Here is a 19,630-nt window from a genome sequence, read left to right on the forward strand (position 1 = left end):
GATTTCATGCAAAAAAGGCGGCAGAATATCTGATAAAATTAAATATCGTAATAATTATAATATTTATTATCACAAACTATGAGTTAAATCGTACAATAATGTAAGAAAACTAATAAGGATTCTTTTATAAATTGCTATTTTCTTCGTGCGCGATTGATTAACATCCAAGGTGTTAGTTCGTAATGCGATCCAGAGATACAACTTTCGTTTTATTTTGTAATAAAATGTGGCCATAGAAAAGATCTCTAATTGATTATATTCGCATAAAGATCGTATTTAGTCACGAACAGAACGAATACCTATATTCGTGATCAAATTGGGCATTCCTTTCTACAATTATAAACATTCATATATTTAAAATACATAATGCGTTCTTGCGTTCAAATATACTTAAGAAAATATTATGGAGATTATTATCCTCGTCGATAAATTGGTCAGAAAAATCGATAAAAGGCACCTTTCGACAGTGAATTGGCTTAAAATTAGATAAAAATTATATATTGCTTTAAAAAACTATTATATATATATATATACAAACGTGACCTAATAATATTATCAGATATAGATATAAATTTTTTCTTTTTTTTTTCTTCTTATTATTATCTTCTTTTTTTTGTCATTTTCATATTTTCGTGATCGTTTAAAAGGGAAGGTGCTCTCGTTTATATAAAACTTCGAAAATATATTCTTATCTATACATACGCATATACTATGTGCGTATATCAAGTATGTATATTCCTAGAGAAATGAAGAAACTACAATCGAAGAATAAGCTGTTGCATCTCGTCTTTATCGTATTCTTCAAAGATTTTGGAATGTACCAAGGCGAATGCCATGCAGAAAATACGGATTAAAAAGTAAACGATCAAATGATTTACTTCTTTACATCGTCTCTCGATCAATAAGACTGTAGTTTCAACATTACTACATGAAAAACGGATCGTTTGAGAGTGGTCTTCGATTTGACTTTTTTCTCAGACTAAGAAAATCACATACTTAAAAACAATATTATTGTAATTGATCTAACGATAAAAAAAAAAACGAATTCTTAAACAATAACAAGATATACCACATGCTGCTAAAATCACATAAACGCCGGACACTCGGGCTAAGTTACCCGTCCTTCTATTCGTCCTCTTCGATTCTTACATTTGACCGTAAGGGTTAACAAGTACATCAAACGCTTTTGTTAAAGGTCCTACGCGATAATAGAAACGCATCGGTTTTAAAATGTACGCGACGATGTAATTCGCAAGACGTTTGACTTTTATGATATATGTTCGGCTTACATCGTAGTTCATTTGACCGCAGAGAAGATATCTCGAAAGGCGTTATTTAGAACTTGCCAATGTAATAAACAAAATGCATATCGTCCTCCGGATCATCGTTCGTTAGTCCAACGGATGCGAGTGTCTCACTCGACCTTCGAGAGTTTATTGATCCTTGGTTTGTTTATAAGTAATTCGTAGTATTTCATTCATTGATGTCTCTTGTAGGAACGATAAGACCTTCAGCGTTGTTCTTCCTCAAGACTACATCGTTTGTTTACGAATGATACGATAAAACCAATTTGAACGTATCGGCCAATGGATAAAATGTATCTGACGTGGTGTTATTGAAAATTTTGCAGAAAGGACACGTTTGTCATCGTCTGGGCAAACGTTTAGCTTGTGTATGAACTTTCGCCGTGGCTCGTGTTTACAGTATACATGTAGTAGGAAGTTTCTGACAGTTCTGTATTCCTCGACTCTTGTTGACTTTCTCATATCTCGCCCACGTGCGATCACATATGGATTGTTGCCGCAGTGTAACGTGCTTCGCCTCTTCGCCAGCTCCACTGACTTGGACGATACTGAAAGACAAGGAGGTACATGAGTTAGCTTCGATTGAGTAATCTTTTTCCGCGTTTATCGACGGTGTCACGATTAAAAAAACGATGCGACAACTATTATCTCACTCTTTGTAAATTATAAATAACGGTCGATTTAAAACTGTAGGATATCAGAGACCTTTCAATTAATTATCAATCAATTTCTTTGCCATAATCTAAACTACATACCCTGATTAACATCTGTCCGGATGCACTGTGAGGATTACGATATGCATACGCAACCCATCCTCCTAGACCAGCGATTAAAGTGACGACGAGGAGGATTCCGATTATACCCGACACGCTCATGTTCATATTGTCTCGAGCTGCAAAAGACGTTCTCGTTATACAGTTCTTTTAACTCGATAATCGAGATCTCATCTATATGACTGAAGAGAAATTATGACTAATTTATACTCGCAATTAACAAGTTCTAATCGTTTCTAAACTCACGATGTTCCAGTGGACTGCTTCCAGGACTTTTCTTCTTCACTACGGATTTACTCAAGTTCGCATCTTCCTCCGTATGAACGTGTCCATCGTGATCGTGCCCTTCTTCCTGTTCCTTGTAAATCGTCGTAGATGGCGGACATTTGTCCACTTCCTTAATATGTCTGATGTCACAACCTTTCAACAGCCAGTCCTGCCGTGATCTAAATGTGCCAGTACTACACTGATTCAATTCGGAACACCATTTGCAGTCAAACTCTGTTAACTTTGTTAAGCAATCCGTGCAATTATCCATTTCCAAACAAGTAGGTAACGCACGCAGATAAATGACGGTCCAATTCTTGATGTCTTGTCTATTGAAATTGACGCGATGATACTCGTAGATCGTTTTTCGACGAACAACTGCGAAAAGAAACGATAAATAATAAGTTATATTTTAAATTCGGGTTACGATCATTGGTTAAAAACATTCTTTATTCGCTTTGTAGAATTTCCGAACGAAGGGGATAAGGAAGAATAACAAAAGGAACGAGAGAAGAGGTCGGACTATGTTCCAATAATCTCATATGACGTTTTTAGAACTGGCGAACGGCCAGCCTTTATGCGTCAGGTTAAAATTAAACGAGACCAGGTGGAGGTTGAGACTGTGTGCTCGAGTTAGTCTGCGACATGTCTAGAGCAGCCGAGGAAAGAACGAAAGCTTTTGTTTGCGAGAAGAGAAAAGAAGAAAAGAACGAAAATGATACTTACAGAACACCGTCCTGTCCATGATGTAGGCATCGCTGAGCCCAACTTTGACAGGATGCGTAGTATCTTCTATTTGTTCTACTATGAAAGGAATAACGGAATACACGAAGACGATGTCACCGTTCTGATGCAGAGTTACCTGGAAAGTGAATGAACCGTCGGTCCGCTTCTCCTGTAGGTAAACCTTTTCCCATTCGACCGTAAATGACGTACCTAGAGACATGACAAATGTTCGATTAATATATAAAAATGATAGGGAAGATCGGTACGAGAACATAAATATATTTTATTATTATTGATGATTGAATCGCTCACCATTATCGGCGTACTTAACAAAACTCTCGTTGGAAAGTCTCGTGTCGAAATTGGCCATAAGTGGTGCAATGTATTGAGTGGCGGCCAGCCAACTATGTACGTACTCTCCCGTATATAAAAACCCACCCGTTGCGATGGTGATGTTACGGACCTTGTGACCGTAAAATGGAAAGTCGAATTTCAATTTGACGGTCTAAACAAAAATGAAATGCGTATAAGTATTATTTGTTAACATTAATTACTATGTTTTAGAAAGAGAAAAGACTATTTTCTTACTGCTGCACGACGGTGACTTTTGCTAAGCAAATGATTAACACGAAGATCAGGATGATTGTCCATGTCAACCCAATAACCCTTTGCAACTGACTCATTGACGATGAACGTGCTGTTGTAATACTGATGCGTATCCATCTCGGTCTTTGTGATGTTGTTCTGCGCGAGCGATTTATTAAACGAATTCATGTCGGAGAACTTGGTGATGGATATACCGCCTATTTCAGTATCGGATTGCTCCTTCTCATTGCCATTGTCCTTCCCAGTGGTAGGCTCTGAAACCTCGCTCTTTTTACTTTGGTTGTTGACTGCTTCGGTAACGTAACCTCCGGAAGCACTTTCATTTAGTTCCTGTTCCTCGGCAGTGTCACCCGACATCGTGGGTTGCTGCGATACACTTCCAGTTACCTTCAAAAGCGATTATACAAGATTAACAGACTCGTAGAGTTTAGTAACTGACACTAGTAAAACAGATGTAATTCCTTGTAACACAAAACTAAGAATATTATTTTTTTGAGGTGGCAGATCTGAGATATATGTACATATATATATATATTGGAGACTATTCTAAACGTACCGGATTCATCGGTTGAGACACAAGGACAGAGTTCTTCTTCGACGTTGCTTCAGACTTTTGCGTAGAAGCCTCCATGCTTGGTATAGTGCTGGATGCTGCGTCGTGCGTTTCTGATGCTCCACTAATCGTCGAATAAGAAACATCGTCCGATTGTGAGTTGGATGTAGCATTTACAGGTTTTTGTTGTTGTTGCTGCTGCTGTTGTTCCTGTTGTTGTTTTAAGTTTTGCTGAAGCGTCGATGATTGTTGTTGAATTATTTGATGATTTATAGAAGTTTGCTCCAACCCTTGCTGTTGCTGCTTCTGCTGCTGCTGCTGCTGCTGTTGCTGTTGTTGTGGGAGTATCGGTTGTTGTTGTTGTTGCTGCTGTTGTTGTTGCTGCTGCTGCTGCTGCTGTTGCTTCTTGTCGCCGGTCTGTTCAACCTGGGGCTCCCTATCGGAGTTTATCGTGTCTTTATCGTTAGTCATTCGGCGTTCTCTAACCAGTAGTTCTTCTTTAGGAACGAAGGATAAATATAGCGGACTATAGTCGACTGATGATCTCGCGTTTGACATGATTCCAGAATAGCTATAGTATTCGTGATCTGTAAAAGATTAACAACAATCGAATGAAGTATAGATATAAATGTTGACGATTGAAATGTAAGAAAATCAGTCATCGAAGTAAAGATAATATAGCGTAGAAAATATAGAGTTGGAATCAGGTCGACGAGATCTAATTGATGGATTAGACAGGGCTAACTTTCAATTCGTATTCCGTTCGCGTGCCTATACCAGCACGTCCAATTCGATGTTATTAATTCGTATGCTGAGGACGAGTTAACGAGTAAGGGCAATTTATTCTTCGTCGATGAATCACGTCGAATAGTCGCATACGTGCTTGTTTATGTCGAATTTGCATCCTCGCACTTGGTACGTATTGAATTCAGTTGATTTTTAACATGAAATCTAGTGCGCTTAATTTGTTATTTATAATAATTGAATTTCGTAATGTTTTAATAATATTACAGATTATTAATTTTTTTAAGTAACTTCATGTATAATATATCGGCATGCAACGAGCTAGTAAGCAGGGCAAACGATCGACCGGATAAGGCAATGATTGGCGTTGCAACGGATCACCATGATAGTAGCTGACGTCGGGAATAAAATATACGAAGCCATGTCTTTTTTGTCATCATTACGTATATCTTACAACCGTCAACATCTTGTTTTAAGATAAAAATACGCGAACGTTGGATCGCAAGCAAGAAGAAACATTCTTTTCCGGATTTTTTTTCTACATAGAAGAGAAGAGAATTCGTTAGCGAGCACATCGAGGAATGTGCACGGCGTATAAGTGAAAACCCATGACGTGCGCACGCGCTTCTATCGGCAACTATAATAATTTTCTCAGCGTGATTCACGATTTAACTTGTTGACCGTTAATAGTCGAAGGAAGTAATAGAGAATCGTTCTGAATGTGATGACGTTAACACGTCAATGTTTTATGTGCAACATATTATTTTAAATATTACACACAATATGGTAATCCAATGACTATTAATACTAGAGACAAATTTGTTGAATAATATTTAAGAACTTATTTTTATATAGTTTCGGAGATTTCTTTTCACGAATTGACCAACCTTTTTGGTTTTATTTTTCATAGACTAACTGTAATGTTTTCTACTCTCTTTAGGTTCTAACAGGAAGATAGAATAAGAATGAGAAGGAATTTTGACACGTATACCTGACCTTGAGCTATCGAGAACGAGAGAGAGAGAAAGAGAGAAGATGTCTGCAACGTCTTTGTCTCGGTGCTAATGGAAATTACATACCTCAACGATATTTCCCTTGCAAATACGAAGATTAGTCGATACTTGTCAAGGACGAGTACTGGAAATCATTCTCGCGATTATGAACATTCCATTTGGTAAATTATTCCAAATCATTCGGACAACGACACGATCTTTATTGTTACGTATACGATTGCGCTATTAACCGTTTTGATCTACAATTGGAATAATGAATTAATAACGAATAACGATAGCTTGGCAAGGAAATGAACGATTTAAAAAATGCCGCGCTTCGTTTTACCTTGGAGTAACTCGAACGATAAGGTAGGTTCCTTTTTGCATCATATCGTTAATTACAAGATATAATTATATAAAAACAAACTATGCAGACTAAGTGACAGAACTGAAACGAATCGTATCTTGTTCTGTTTTTTCCGGAAAAGATAAAAAGAATGTTAAAGAAAGAAGTAAGCAGAAAATGAACGTCCTCGGGGAATACCTTCTTTTCACATATTCGGTATTCGCAACGACCTCGTTCTATATACTTTTAAGGAAGTTTCATTGGCGAGAGTGTCCTTTGGATTAATTTATGCACGACTTTAAACATACATCGGTGAGTATAGTTCAATCATAATTTTGAAATGAGAGAGAAGAGAATATTTTTTATTGCAACTTCATCAGTGAAAAGTGTAATTAAAGTGTAACATATAGCGATTGCTTACGAACATTGTAAATAAAAAATAATTTTATCGCGTAGCAATTTGATATTAAATAACTATTCGTTGTTACTCATTGATATAAAAAATGTTTCTTGTTTTAGCTATGACATATGTATTACTACATCGTCATGAAAACTTTTTACTGTTGTGGATACACCTACGTATCTTCTCTCTCTCTTTCTTTTCTATTCTCCATGTAGCACTATCTAACCGGAATTGGTGTGGCAATGTCAATGTTACTCGCATAATTAGTATTAGAATACGCTTAGAATAAACACAAACTATGTATAATCCACAATCGATTTACAATCTTTTTACGTTTGAACATTTATGCTAAATCACATGAAAGTGATCTTAATGATATATTCCATTAAATATAATTGGAAAAACTTGACGAAAGCATATAATCGAATTCTGGTCGTTAGTTTTTCCAGTAATAAAAGACGTATTAAACGTGTCTTTAATCGTAAATCGAGTGAAGGAAAGATTAGAAACTATCATTAGCAAATGGAAAAAAAGGATGATTAAAAATAATGAAGGAAGATATCTTCTATAGATAGTCGAACGAATCGAGGAAAGGAATCTACTAAAAGAATCGTTCATAGAATATCATTCGTTGTTAAATTTTACACAAATACAAAATCGTGAATTTTCGATTAATTTTCAAAATCGTTTGATGGTATCGTTCGTTAATTAATCTTTTTCGAAGAAAAATTGAACGACGCTTATCGTCGTCCAATTTGAAATATCCATTTCCGTCTGAAACTCTCCTCATTTTTTTTCTCTTCTCTTTTCACTTATTTCTTATTCGGCCTTTCCACCGAGCGACTCTCTCAACGTTCGCATTTTTCAACTTCCTCGCATTATCTTTGATCGCGTGGCAAAGCAAATCATAATTAGCACGCACACGCGAGATACGGCGTTATCTCTTTCTACCTAAGACACGTACCCCGCCATTTTGCATCTTTTCCAACGCGCAAAATTCAACAAGATTATTTGTGTTATGTTATATAATATTTTTTTATTTATATATGACGTTGAGATTAAAATCTGCTTTAATTTTCTTCTTTATCAGATTCACGAGGAAATACATAACTACAACAACAAAAATAGAATGACATGAACATCTCCATACCTTGTAATCATTGTAAAATCTCTAAGGATCTTGTTATTCCAAGAAAAAGAATAAGAAAATAGAAGGAAAGACAGAGTTCGTGATTCGCACGAAAGATTCTTCCCCGTGTCTGGGAGAGAAACGTTGACGGCATAAAGAATCGATTCTTCGGAGTCCAGCGACCCTTTTGCTTCGTCTGCGAATTGAAAACGTCGTTGACCATTGAATGCGTCTGGGATGCATCTGTATATGCATTGTATCAGTGTATATTGATGAGATGTACAGGGTGTCCCATTCAACATCCCAAAATTATTGATGAACTAACAGTCTTTTCCTTTTTATTAACAGGTAACGATATTCGAGTAATGCATTTCGTTACTAATAATCATAAGGAAGAAAGAGAGAGAGAGAGAGAGAGAGAGAGAGAGTGAGCGAAATAATGAAGTTAAGAGAAGATAAGATAAGAAGAAGAAGATAGTATCGTATGGAATTTACAAGTCGTGTCCACTTCAAGGTTTCTCGAGATCCTGAACGAAGTGGAGATGAGCGTAGGTCGTCGCCGAAGAAACGAAATAAAAATTCCATAAGTGTATAGAGAAGGAGGTGATGAGGGGGAAGTAAAGTAGGAGGAGTAGGCGCCGTTGGGTAATCGACCGATCGAGTTTGACCAGAGTTGATCGTTGGACGACCTTGGAAAGTATCGTCTCTCTCGCAGGTAACTTCATCAAGAAGACTTCTTACATCTTCTCTTTTGTTGGATCCTTCGCACATGAATAGATATTCAGAAAAATAATTATACTACTCTCATTTTATTTTCGAACTGAAATAGTTTATGTAGAAATTATAAGAAAGGAAAAGAAAAAAGAAAAGATACTTTAGCTTGAATTTTGATCTAATTAGGATATAAAGCTCTGTGTACATAGGTAAGAGAATCGTGAACGATTTTTGTCTTATTTTCTAATCAGAAGGCAATAAGAGACATAGGGCACGACGCGCATAAATCGCATGGGTCGGGTGTCTCCTCGCAGGTATAAGAATGCGGGTAACTGCAACGAAGCACGGAACCAGTTTTTAAAACGTGACTCACGATTGTCCCGTATCATACGCGACACCCCGTAAAAATAGCATCGGGGAGAACCCGTTCTTAGGGCTTGTCACACGGTTCAGCTTGGTTCGACTTTCCTTTGCGCTTTCTATAAACAAAAATCTTTCACCGTGGTGATTCTAGAAAGAAGGAAACGAGGAAACACGTTTGGTTTTTATCAAATTGTTAACTATTTCTTCTTTATACGTAATTTGCTTGATAAATAATACATGTAAATTCTTCTTTATAGATTCGTTTGAAAGGTGTAGAAAATCTCGTTAGTTCCGATCATCGATTTGACTCGATCAAGTTGGAAAGTCTCTCGAAAGAATCAAGCGGAAAAGGAAAGGAAAGCTTATTTGCCTCGGTTAACGTGGCAACATTAAAGTCATTATGGCATACTATGTCGTTGGTTAAACGAGTAAGATACCAAGAGGACGTAGATATTGCATAAACTTCTCTATCGCATCCGGAAGCACAAGCCGAGACGCATCCTGTTCGTTGAAGTTCATTCAAGAATTTGTACATTATCGTCTGAATTCAAGAGAAGAAAGTATATGTATATATACGTGTATGTGCGTGTCTACACATTTATATAGACAAGTTTATTTCTTCTACGATAAAAATATTAACAAGAACAAAGGTATTGCACCTTCAACGTCGTCAATTCTTTTTTCCAATTTCTATGTGAAATTCAAATAATCGAAATGCAGCGATTGGCACTTTTGTAGAACGATTAACTATATAGATAGATGATGGTTTGAAATAAAAGAAATTGAACGCGTTGGTGCAATAGCTTCGCATAATTATTGCGAGAATAATTAAGTCCCTGCGCCGGAAAGTAACGTCGTACATACATTCTGACCCGATTCTCTTACATTCTCCGAAGTACCATTACACAATTAGAGATAACAACGGATCGTGGGACCGACCGAAGTCGAAACGATGCAGCCAGTTCCGATCGTAAACGTCACTCCGATATTTCATGATCTCTCTCTCTCTCTCTCTCTCTTTCTCTCTCTTTCTCTTCTTATCGTTACCTTTGTTCTTTATTCTCTCTACGAAAGGCGAGGTTTATCTACCATCGATCTAGAATCAGGATACTGTTAGTACTTTTTAATGACGGGAAAAAAGTCGAAAATTTATATAGTCGAAATCAATATACCGTTTTCTTTTCTTTTTCTATAACAATATTCGACAAAAACATATGCGTTATCCTAACTACGTATCTTTCACCGGTGTTTCCAACAACTTTTCCAAATCATATATCAAGTACACACAACGAACACATGCACGTGTGTACGTATGTACGTACGTATATATAAATGTATCGGTCGGTGATCAGTTTTCTTTTTCCAGCATTTTCTAGTATAAGATTAAGTGTCCTTAGCAAGTGACACGTCACGAGCTCGCTCGACCCGTTTCGTGGAATTTCGTTTATATTGCCAGATGTCGCGAAGAGTTGTAATTCACGACTTTAAATGACAGATAATTGCTATGTATCTCTCTCAACGCTGTAAGAAACAAATCTAAGAAAAGAAGTAAGAGGTTTCCTTGAAATTTGTTCTTTCGAGATACGTAATTCTAATATTTCTTTTATACTACAAGGATAATTATTACGTCAGAACAAACAAGAATCAGAACTCTGATTGGTCAGTACAAACGATGATTTCTATCGATCGATTCAAACGATGAATTTTCGCAAGACGATTTGTTTATTTTCTAAACAGTATTTCTAATTATTCTATCATTGTGTATTTCAAAACATTGAAACGTAAATAGAGAAAGAAAGAAAGAGAGAGAGAGAGACAGAGAAGGACGGTAAAAGGTTATGTACATAGCTCGAGGGGCTCAGTCCTGTAGCGTTCGTCACACGAGCCACTCAAGAATCTTACGTCTGGCGCCAAGCCTGATCATGGAAAATGGTAGGAGAGAAGATGGAGAGAGGAAAAAACAAGAAAGAAGAAATAAGCGACGTCGAAAAAAGATATGTAATCTCTCTTCTACGTGTTCAGTTCTCGCATAAGCCTCGACCAAGTAAAAGAGACGAAACGAAGGATTGCGTGTAACCAGTATATACGTATATAAAACCTGTATATTCTTTTATTTTTTCTATTTAAGAGATATCCGTTTAAAAAGTCTCGCAAGTTTGAAGAATCTGTTAGAAACGATTCCGTTTATGACGATTGAACGATCGATAGAACGCGAAACGTAGTCGCTTTTTTTTTTTTTCTTTTTGAGACAAAACTCGTGTAAATCCTTGTCTATCCCTTTGTCTGTTAACACATATGTATATACGTAGGCTATTATTAGAACGAAACGCACGTGTCTCACGTTCATTTTGTTATAAAAGGCACGACGAACGCGTTGCAATACGTTGACGTTGACGAACACGATCGCTCCTGTGCATACGAAGAGCCATTTAAACGACAATGCGACGATGAAGTACAATTGCGTTCTCGTTCAAGGGGGGAAACCGACAAGTACACCCTTCATAATAATCATTTTCGCTCTTTAAACTAAGCTCAATGATCTTTCGAGCTTACTCGATAGGATACTTTAATAAAATCGAACTAAAATCTTTCTTTTCTTTTTTCTTTTCGTTTAGTCATTCGAAACATTGTTCTTTTTTTGATCTAACAAACATGTAACATTAATTTAATAGTACATCATTTTGCCATAATTATATCTTTAGATTTTGCGATGTAAATGTTTAATGCATATACACTGTCGAAATACTAACGGCAAAGGGAAGTAACGTTATGTCCGCTTTCCCTTCCGCGATACCGCTTTGGTATGACCCCTGGAGAAATCGCTCCGATTTACAGTACTAAGGACGACTGTTCGCTCGAGTAGAAGAAGAGGAAGAAGAAACTTATTATTTTCTTTATTTTATTTCTTTTTCTTTATCCGATTTCTATGTAACCGATGACTTGCATATCAATTCGTTCCGATATTATTTTATTAATCTTTCAAGTAGGAAAATGAAATTACATTTGGACAAGAAAAAGATATAGAAGTGATATTTAAATGTTAAAACGTATAATTCTCCTCATTGTTTATACTCGTTGTCCTTTTTAATTAATCAACAAAGTCGTCAAGGTGATTCCTAAGTACACACGATACTCTCCGGTTTATATTAAACGTATGTATGTGTACGTGCGTGCAGGCATATAATAATATTCGACCGAATTAGCACGTTAGAATTTTTGTCATGGTTTTGAAAGTAATGCGAAAGTAGCGAGATAATTAATTAGTTTAAACGCGTGAACGATATACAAAACATAGGTCGAACCTACAGAAGGGGGATTCGGTTAGTCTCTCGAAAGTATTCTTCAAAAGGCACGATCGGTGACGGTGTCCTGAGCTCGTCGATACGCCACAAGGATTTTCAGGCCAGTGAACAGTATAATAACGCGAGCACGAAACCGTGTAGATACGAAAAAAAAAAACAAAAAGAAAGGGAGAGAGAAAGAGAGAGATAACTCGAGTAATTTTCAAAAAAGATTAAATCAGGGAAAAGTGATTATTAACTTGTTAATTTATGAAGCGGATCCAAATATGGAATATTTTTATGTCGAACGAATATCTTAAGAATACGTCTCCGTTTTCGTTGTTAATCCCCTTTAATACGTTTTTAATTTTAAGAATTAGAACGGGAAAAAACTCTGACGAGTCTAATTGTAGGATATTAATTGATACAACGTCGTATTACTATCTCGATTAGAACTTTCAGGAAGGATATTTGATTTCAAGAAATCTGCATATATCTAACGTAATCTTATCATTTTCAGTGAAACTTCTTGAATTGGTATTAAATTTTATAACAGTATATAGATAAAATTCCTTGATTAATTTAGAGGTCATGTTAATAGAATTTTACTTATCAATGAAATTTATTTAACTGACGTTGCTTCGCTAAAAAAAGTAATATATATATATATAATTATAATATAGATCAGTCAGTATTTTATGTATTCAATTGTTAATATTTAATTCGAACTTCGAATTGAATTTTTTACTCGTTAAATATATTAACAGTTTTTGTCTTTGTAAACATTTGAGATAACTGATACAGAAAGCAAATTTATTTTACGAAATAAAGTCGTCTTTGTTGCTTCAAGTGAGCATGACTTACTAAGCGATTATATTCTTTACGTAATGTGTACGATTGTCGAGGATACTTGCGCAAATGCAAGGACGTATTACACATCTATTTTATACAAACGAATATTTTTTAAAAAGTTTGTTACAAAAACTGTAAACGTTTCTTTTTTTTTGCATAATCAGTTATTAAATTTCATTGCCATTCGTCGATTATTATGAATACTTTGTATTGTTCGTTGTGTTGAATACGTAGTATTTTATTGTTCGATATATGTACGATTCGAAAGGGAAAAAATTTTCAATGTATGTACAATATTAATATTATGTATATACAATATATAATATGTTATATATATATAATATAGATATCTTTACTAATATTGAAATATAAAATTCAAGTATCAATTTCATGAGAAAAAAAAAAAAAGATCTAAATCTCGGTAATTTTCGTAAACAAATTCCTCTATCGAAGAAAGCGATGATTACAACGATGATAACCAAATGTTTTTTCTTCGTTTCTAGCAGAACGATTATAAACATTATTGGATGAAATTCGATCGATCATTCGTCGTAGTTATATTGCACTTAACCACGATATTGACCTACTCGTGATGAGAGATAATTTCCATTTTTTATTTTTCCTCTCTTTCTCTTTCCAGATACTGTACAAAGAACTATCTAAGAATGTTTCTCCAGACGTCTTGAAAAGACTTGATAATAACCATAAGTAAAATCTTTCTCGTGTTCGATTAATCATCACGTCATCATTGTAATAAGATATTTGAATCATCCACATAAGATTATTCAAGGAATATAAATTGTCATGATAATTCTGACATTAGCATATGAAAATTATCATCGACAGGTTAAAAAAGAAAGACAAAAGAAGAAAAAAAAGAAACTTGCAGCTAATCGTAAAAAATAGAAACGGAAGGGCTTGTATTATTGGTCGACGAGCTTCCGGTGTGAAACCCTCTCTCTACGCAGAGACTATTCTAAGCATTTGCCTGGCCTCCTCCGTTACACCTACGCACGTGTGAGTACATTTTAAACATGCATATGCGTGTGTGTATATATATATAAATACATGTGTTTTACATATATATATATATATATATATATATATATATATATACACACGCATAGATAAGTCCGACGTATATTTTTACAACGCTTTACATGCATGCTTACTAGCATGCAGCAAGAGAAGCTCGAGTTCATTGAACTCATTGCATTTTCGCGCTTCGACCAAAGCTTATGTTTCCTCATTCGATTCGTCAAATATGAAAATTCAATGATTTCATATATTATACATATTTATTGTAAATTTAATCGAATGTGCGTAGTAAATAAACAAATGTTTTGTTACTTTCAGATTCTATAAGCGATAGTACTAGGAAATAGTCGACGTATACGTGTCCTTGGTAGAAACGATAAGAAGAAATCTTTGTTTACAAATTAGAGTAAACAGTATCGTCATTGGAAGAAATTCACCGTTCATTTACGAAGAAGCGTGGCATGTATACAAACGTTAACGCGTATTAGCTTGCGAGACGCAGAAGAGACACGAGAAGCAATCGAGTATAATCGTTCGTAAACCGTTCCGTTCGCATTAGGCAAGCTTAATGACCGTATAAAAGGGTGCCACGTGGGTGTTCGTTATCTTCGCTGAGCTGCACCCTTTTCCTCTTCAAAATTCGTCTCGCTCGTCTTTGTCGCATACGTCTACTATACTGGCTGGCCCCGTTTTAGTTTCGTCTTTTTGTGTCTTTCGTTTTATGTTCCACATGCACTACTACTAGTGTGCATATGGTATATACGTATGCGTATATATAATGATATAGATACATGCGTTATTTTAAGAACAGAAGCTCATCTAAACGTTTCTTAAGAGTATTAGAAACTTAACAGTTTATTTCTAAGTCGACATGCGTAGATTAAACATTTGGCTTATTATAAAAATGAAGCGTTGATCGGAAGAATTTATTTAAAAGAAGAATGTAACATTATTTAATTGCGTTATAACTATAATTTCGAACTGTACTTTTATCTAAGAAAATTGAAAGCCTTCGAGCGATTTTTATATATCTATACAATGGATATGCGTATATATGCGTATGAATGTAACAGGTGTAGAGTATATATGTAAGCACGTAATACAATAGCTATAGATTACACAGGACGGTAGACGTTTACGCATGAAGCAGAAGCCAGACACGCGAGTAAAACTTGAAGGTGTGTGTCGTGTTTACGATTTACATTGAGATAAAAAGATATCGGGTGAACGTTTGTATCTACGAAAGGGTTAACCCTTTATCTGTAACAATATAGATTTATTACATACATTATACAATCATTTTTGCGGACCATGCAACTAGGTTTTTTATCTTTCCTTTTTTTTAATTTTTTTTTTCGATGACGTAGTCGCATAATATATCGCATTAAATAACTGAAAACGATCGAAACGTCTGTAATTATTTTTAACTCGACGATATGGCCAATAATTTGCTTCTTTCGGAACAATGTAACTAATAATTTGTACATACGTATTTGTACACCACACATGTGTACATGCAGATAAAACAAAAGATACGTGTCGTCGAATCAAACGTATTGCGTTTAGTTATCTTCTTTTTTTCTTTTTCTTTTTTTTTTTTTTTCTCCGAGGGAAACATAAAAGCGAGTAGTTATATAAAGAAAGAAGTGAAATTATTTTTCGAGAAATGTAGATCTTGAAACACTTCCAAGAACATCAACGTGTACAGTTCGTAAATTTTGTGATTATTTTAGAAATTCGTCGAAAAAAGAATTTTCCTTTAAATCGAGCGAGTTTAATTTTAATTTTAACTTCGCACTGATAATCTGGATACGTAGCATGTAACATACAAACGTATAGGCGTGTATACACATAAGTATTAGAAACGTACGCAAAACGTTTGGAACGTAGGTTGACGAGTGGCCACTCGTTGAACTCTTTCACTCGCTCACTTGGAAGCTCTCTAACAGTCTCGAATCATAATGATCGCGTTGACGGCAGAAAAAGCACTCGAACTCGACGCTTCTCTCACCATTTCGAAGATCGTAGTCAAGAAGAAGAAGTTGGAAGAACCCTTGGCGATATCCCTACACCACATGTGAACAAGAACGTTCACAGGAATGGTGTAAAAAACGAGAGAAAAAAGGGAAATAACGCCGGGTCCAAGTTTCGTCAAAATTTTCTCTCCTCTTTAACCATTTCTATGATTTCTAATTTTTCTCTATATATTGTAAATTATCGTTCGTCCAATTGCACGTGATAACGTCGAGAATTTTCGAAGATATAAAATTATATGTATTTTGTTTTACAAAAAAAAAAGAAACGTATTCATGTAAAAAAGAAAAGAAAAAAAGTAAGCTACATTCGCATAACGTAAGAGAAATGTAAAGTCAGGTATCGTTTGAATAATTTAGCATTTGGACAACGCGTTTGCAAGAAAAAGAAGTCGATGGCTACTATGATTTCTCGTCTGCTTCGCAATGTACAAGTGTACATATGGTACATATAACATTGGTTAGCGATAGAAAAAAAAGAAAAGAAAAAGAACGAGGACAAAGTATATTGGAAAAGGTTCACAACGACATAAAATACGGTCAGATAAAAACAGATTCGCAAACATCAATCTATACTCGAGCCACTATACTATGGACGTTAAAGAAAAAGTTTTATCGATTTAATGGTTCATCGTACAATCGTAAAGAACGCGTTAATACTCGTTTTCGAATTTCGAATATCCCGCCATTGTGTTTCTTTTCAAAATGGTCGCCGTTCTCTGCGTGCAGTCGCGGCGACTTTCTTTTTGATTTATTTACTTATTTATTTTTTATTAATAATCGTAAAATATATTTAATATAGAAACGAATCGTCTAACGTTAAACTCTTCTTATATCGTGATAAATCAGATCAGATTAGAATTTCATCAAGAATGCGAGATGTAATCGTTTATATATCGAAATTAGTCACCCGTTATATTAGCGCGAGCATCGTAAGTACGTAACTTATACAACTAACGACTGCATCGAAGGAATTATATACGGTTGTTCGTGGAACAGGTGGTTAGAGAAGGACAAGGAGAGGAAAATAAGAGAAAGAGAGAGATAAAGATATTCGTGCGTAGTTACGAAGTTGATCTTATAATAATATTTGTTCGCGTTGAAGAAATTCGATATAAATCATCGAGATACGAAGACTTTTGTGCGTCGTACCAAATCGAAGTTATCGGTTGGCGTTCGATCGTTCGTACGTTAGAAGGTATTTAAGAAAATCTCAGAAAATAACAGGACAAAATTATCAAACGTTAGGGTCGCCCTTGCGTAATTCACGTCGTCGTGCCGTACGCAACGATGTGTGTATGTGTGCGTATCATTTTATGATCTTAAACGAGCCGCTTACATTCTCGAGATAGTAACCTCTTGCAGACAAATCTTATTTCTCTTATGCGTCATTTCTTTGTTGAAACGTAACCTAGAGAAAGCAACGATTTTAGGAATCGTTAAAAGCTTACATTTCAACGTATCTTTTCGTTCTTTTCGTCTTCCATTATTTTCGACAGAGTTCGATCAACCAATCGTTATTAATGAATATATAATTCAATATTGCAGATACGTAATAAATAGCCAATGAACGTTGGATCTGGTCGTCACAGTCGACCAATTAGAATTCATAGGTTTCTGCGATCTCGACCAATCAGACGCGATCGATGTATGCGAAAAAAATCGTTAACGGTCAAAAGTATTCGTACGTGCACGCGTTACCGGTCGGTGGATAGAATAACCATTACAAGGCAGTTCTCGAGGGAAAAAAAATGAATTCCATGCATTTTCACACGAAAAAGGAATACTCGAAGAAAAATCTGCAAGATTCATCGCTGGTGTGAACGACGAGAAGCGAGAAAACTGTTGAAACAAACGAATTCTATAAGGACGTGCGAAGACGACGTTCGAATGTTTTACGGCGCGAATTTCGAAAACTCGAGCAAGTTTCAAGAATTCATCATTGAATAAGGTATCGTATTACGATATTATACACGTTACGATTTTCAAAACTCGCGCGCGTTAGAACGATAGAAACTAAGGTGAATCTATATTCTCTCGAAGCTAGGAGAGCTCTCGAACGAGAAGGAGTCGGGGACTCGATGGAATTGCGTAGTAGCTCGCGTAGGAAGAGGCGTTTCTTGCTCGTTCAACGGGCTAACTTTTCCCGTTCCCCCTCTATGTGTGTGTACGTGTAGAAAGATATATATATATATGATATATATATATATACACACACACACACATATCTCTTTCTTTCTTTCTTTCTTTCTTTCTTTCTTTTTCGTTCTCTTCGTCTTCGTCGCGTCAGCAAACTCGCTATCCTTCTCCCCCGACCTCGCAACTGTATTCCTATCTTTCTCTTTCTTCAACGCTGCTCGTAGCGGACAACCTTCTTCCTTGCGTTGCTCGCCTCTCTCCAACTCCTTTCTCTCCGTCTCATTCGTTCGTTCTCTCTCTCTTTCTCTCTCTGTCTGTCTATCTATCTGTCTCTGTCTCTCTTTCGTGTGCGCCCGTCCGCTCGCTCGCTAGCTCGCTCACTTGCACGCTCTCTCTCTCTCTCTCTCACACACACACACACACACACACACACCACAGACACTCTTTTATTCCAACTCTCAAAGGATCTTAACGCGTTGGCATCCCGAAAGAAAACCGTCTCGTGTCCTCTTATCCTTGCGGATAGGAAGATGGAAGTTAGAGACTCACCAAACTGGCCAATCGCCAGAGACGACGATCCACAGCAGAGTAGAACGACGAGGAACAGCAATACGTAAGGCCATTGTGAGGGAGAAGAAGAACCGGTCGCCTCGTAGTCGCCACGTTCCGAGCACCACCGTTCACACGCCATATTTACAACCTCGCTAAAACTCTCCCGCGCCCAAGGAATTTAGAAATCCCCTGTGCGCGGTCTACGTAGCGCACGGTGCCGTCTACCTCGCGCCTTCGACGAAGAACGCTTAGGAAGAAAGGAGGGAGCAGGAGGAAGAGAAGAAGAGAGAAGGAGAGAGCGGATGCTACGGAGGAGGTGTTGGAGTGGGAGGAGAGAGAGAGAGAGAGAGAGATCGAGGGAAGAAGAAGTCTTGTGATTTTTTGATGTTGCAAAAGGAGAAGAAAAGGCGCACGACTCTCCTCTCCAACTTCTTCTTTTTCTCTTTATTTCCCGGAAACGTAGCTCTCCTTTTTCCTTATTTCTTAATCCCCTCGTGGTACGAATTCGATCCTATATTATCCCAAGTTTCAGGGCGCGATAACGACGCGACGACGTCTCCTTTTTTTTTGTAAAGTTCAATTGTCGGAAGCGAACGCGTGCACGATACGGCACTTGTACGCGAAAGAAGGCACAAATGCGCGAGGAAAGGCGCTGAAAGGGGAAGAAGGAACTCGGAGGAACTTTGTCTCGACGCTCTCAAACCGGTACCGGACGAACAACGACAACGAGTGCCTGCGGCGGGAACGGCATGTCGGCTCTCACTGCCGGTCGAACGAACGCTCGCTCCTTCGCGAGGGAGCCCTCTCTTTTCCCT

General features: G+C 36.7%; 1 protein-coding gene and 1 long non-coding RNA gene across 8 annotated transcripts; one reads left to right on the plus strand and one right to left on the minus strand.

The window, feature by feature from the left end:
- Positions 1-43: 43 nt before the first annotated feature.
- LOC127071122 (plexin domain-containing protein 2) lies at positions 44-19,597 on the minus strand. Its single transcript, XM_051010048.1, has 8 exons — positions 18,813-19,597; positions 4,233-4,816; positions 3,659-4,063; positions 3,383-3,575; positions 3,071-3,280; positions 2,324-2,722; positions 2,060-2,196; positions 44-1,852 (listed from the first exon to the last, which is right to left on the minus strand). The coding sequence occupies exons 1-8, from the start codon at positions 18,952-18,954 to the stop codon at positions 1,784-1,786; spliced, it is 2,139 nt and encodes a 712-aa protein (XP_050866005.1). The 5' UTR covers positions 18,955-19,597; the 3' UTR covers positions 44-1,783.
- Positions 4,811-16,132, plus strand: LOC127071127 (uncharacterized). Of its 7 annotated transcripts, none has more exons than XR_007784846.1 (8): positions 4,811-5,144; positions 5,243-5,759; positions 5,914-6,334; positions 6,400-6,623; positions 7,805-8,558; positions 8,809-9,098; positions 9,178-14,070; positions 14,410-16,132. It is a non-coding gene; the product is annotated as an uncharacterized LOC127071127 (long non-coding RNA). The 7 variants fall into 7 exon arrangements; XR_007784847.1 differs by lacking the exon at positions 8,809-9,098 and having other exon boundaries at positions 9,178-13,803; positions 13,900-14,070; XR_007784848.1 differs by lacking the exon at positions 8,809-9,098 and having other exon boundaries at positions 9,178-13,761; positions 13,900-14,070.
- Positions 19,598-19,630: the final 33 nt, after the last annotated feature.

Source organism: Vespula vulgaris, chromosome 20, assembly GCF_905475345.1.
Source record: "Vespula vulgaris chromosome 20, iyVesVulg1.1, whole genome shotgun sequence".
Classification (NCBI taxonomy): Eukaryota; Metazoa; Arthropoda; class Insecta; order Hymenoptera; family Vespidae; genus Vespula; species Vespula vulgaris.

Coding starts and splice junctions, on each gene's coding strand:
- LOC127071122 (XM_051010048.1), bottom strand. CDS start 18,954: ATGGCGTGTGAACGGTGGTGCTCGGAACGTGGCGACTACGAGGCGACC. Junction 4,064..4,232: donor TGTCTCAACCGATGAATCCG/GTACGTTTAGAA, acceptor TCGCTTTTGAAG/GTAACTGGAAGTGTATCGCA. Junction 3,281..3,382: donor TGTTAAGTACGCCGATAATG/GTGAGCGATTCA, acceptor TCATGTCTCTAG/GTACGTCATTTACGGTCGAA.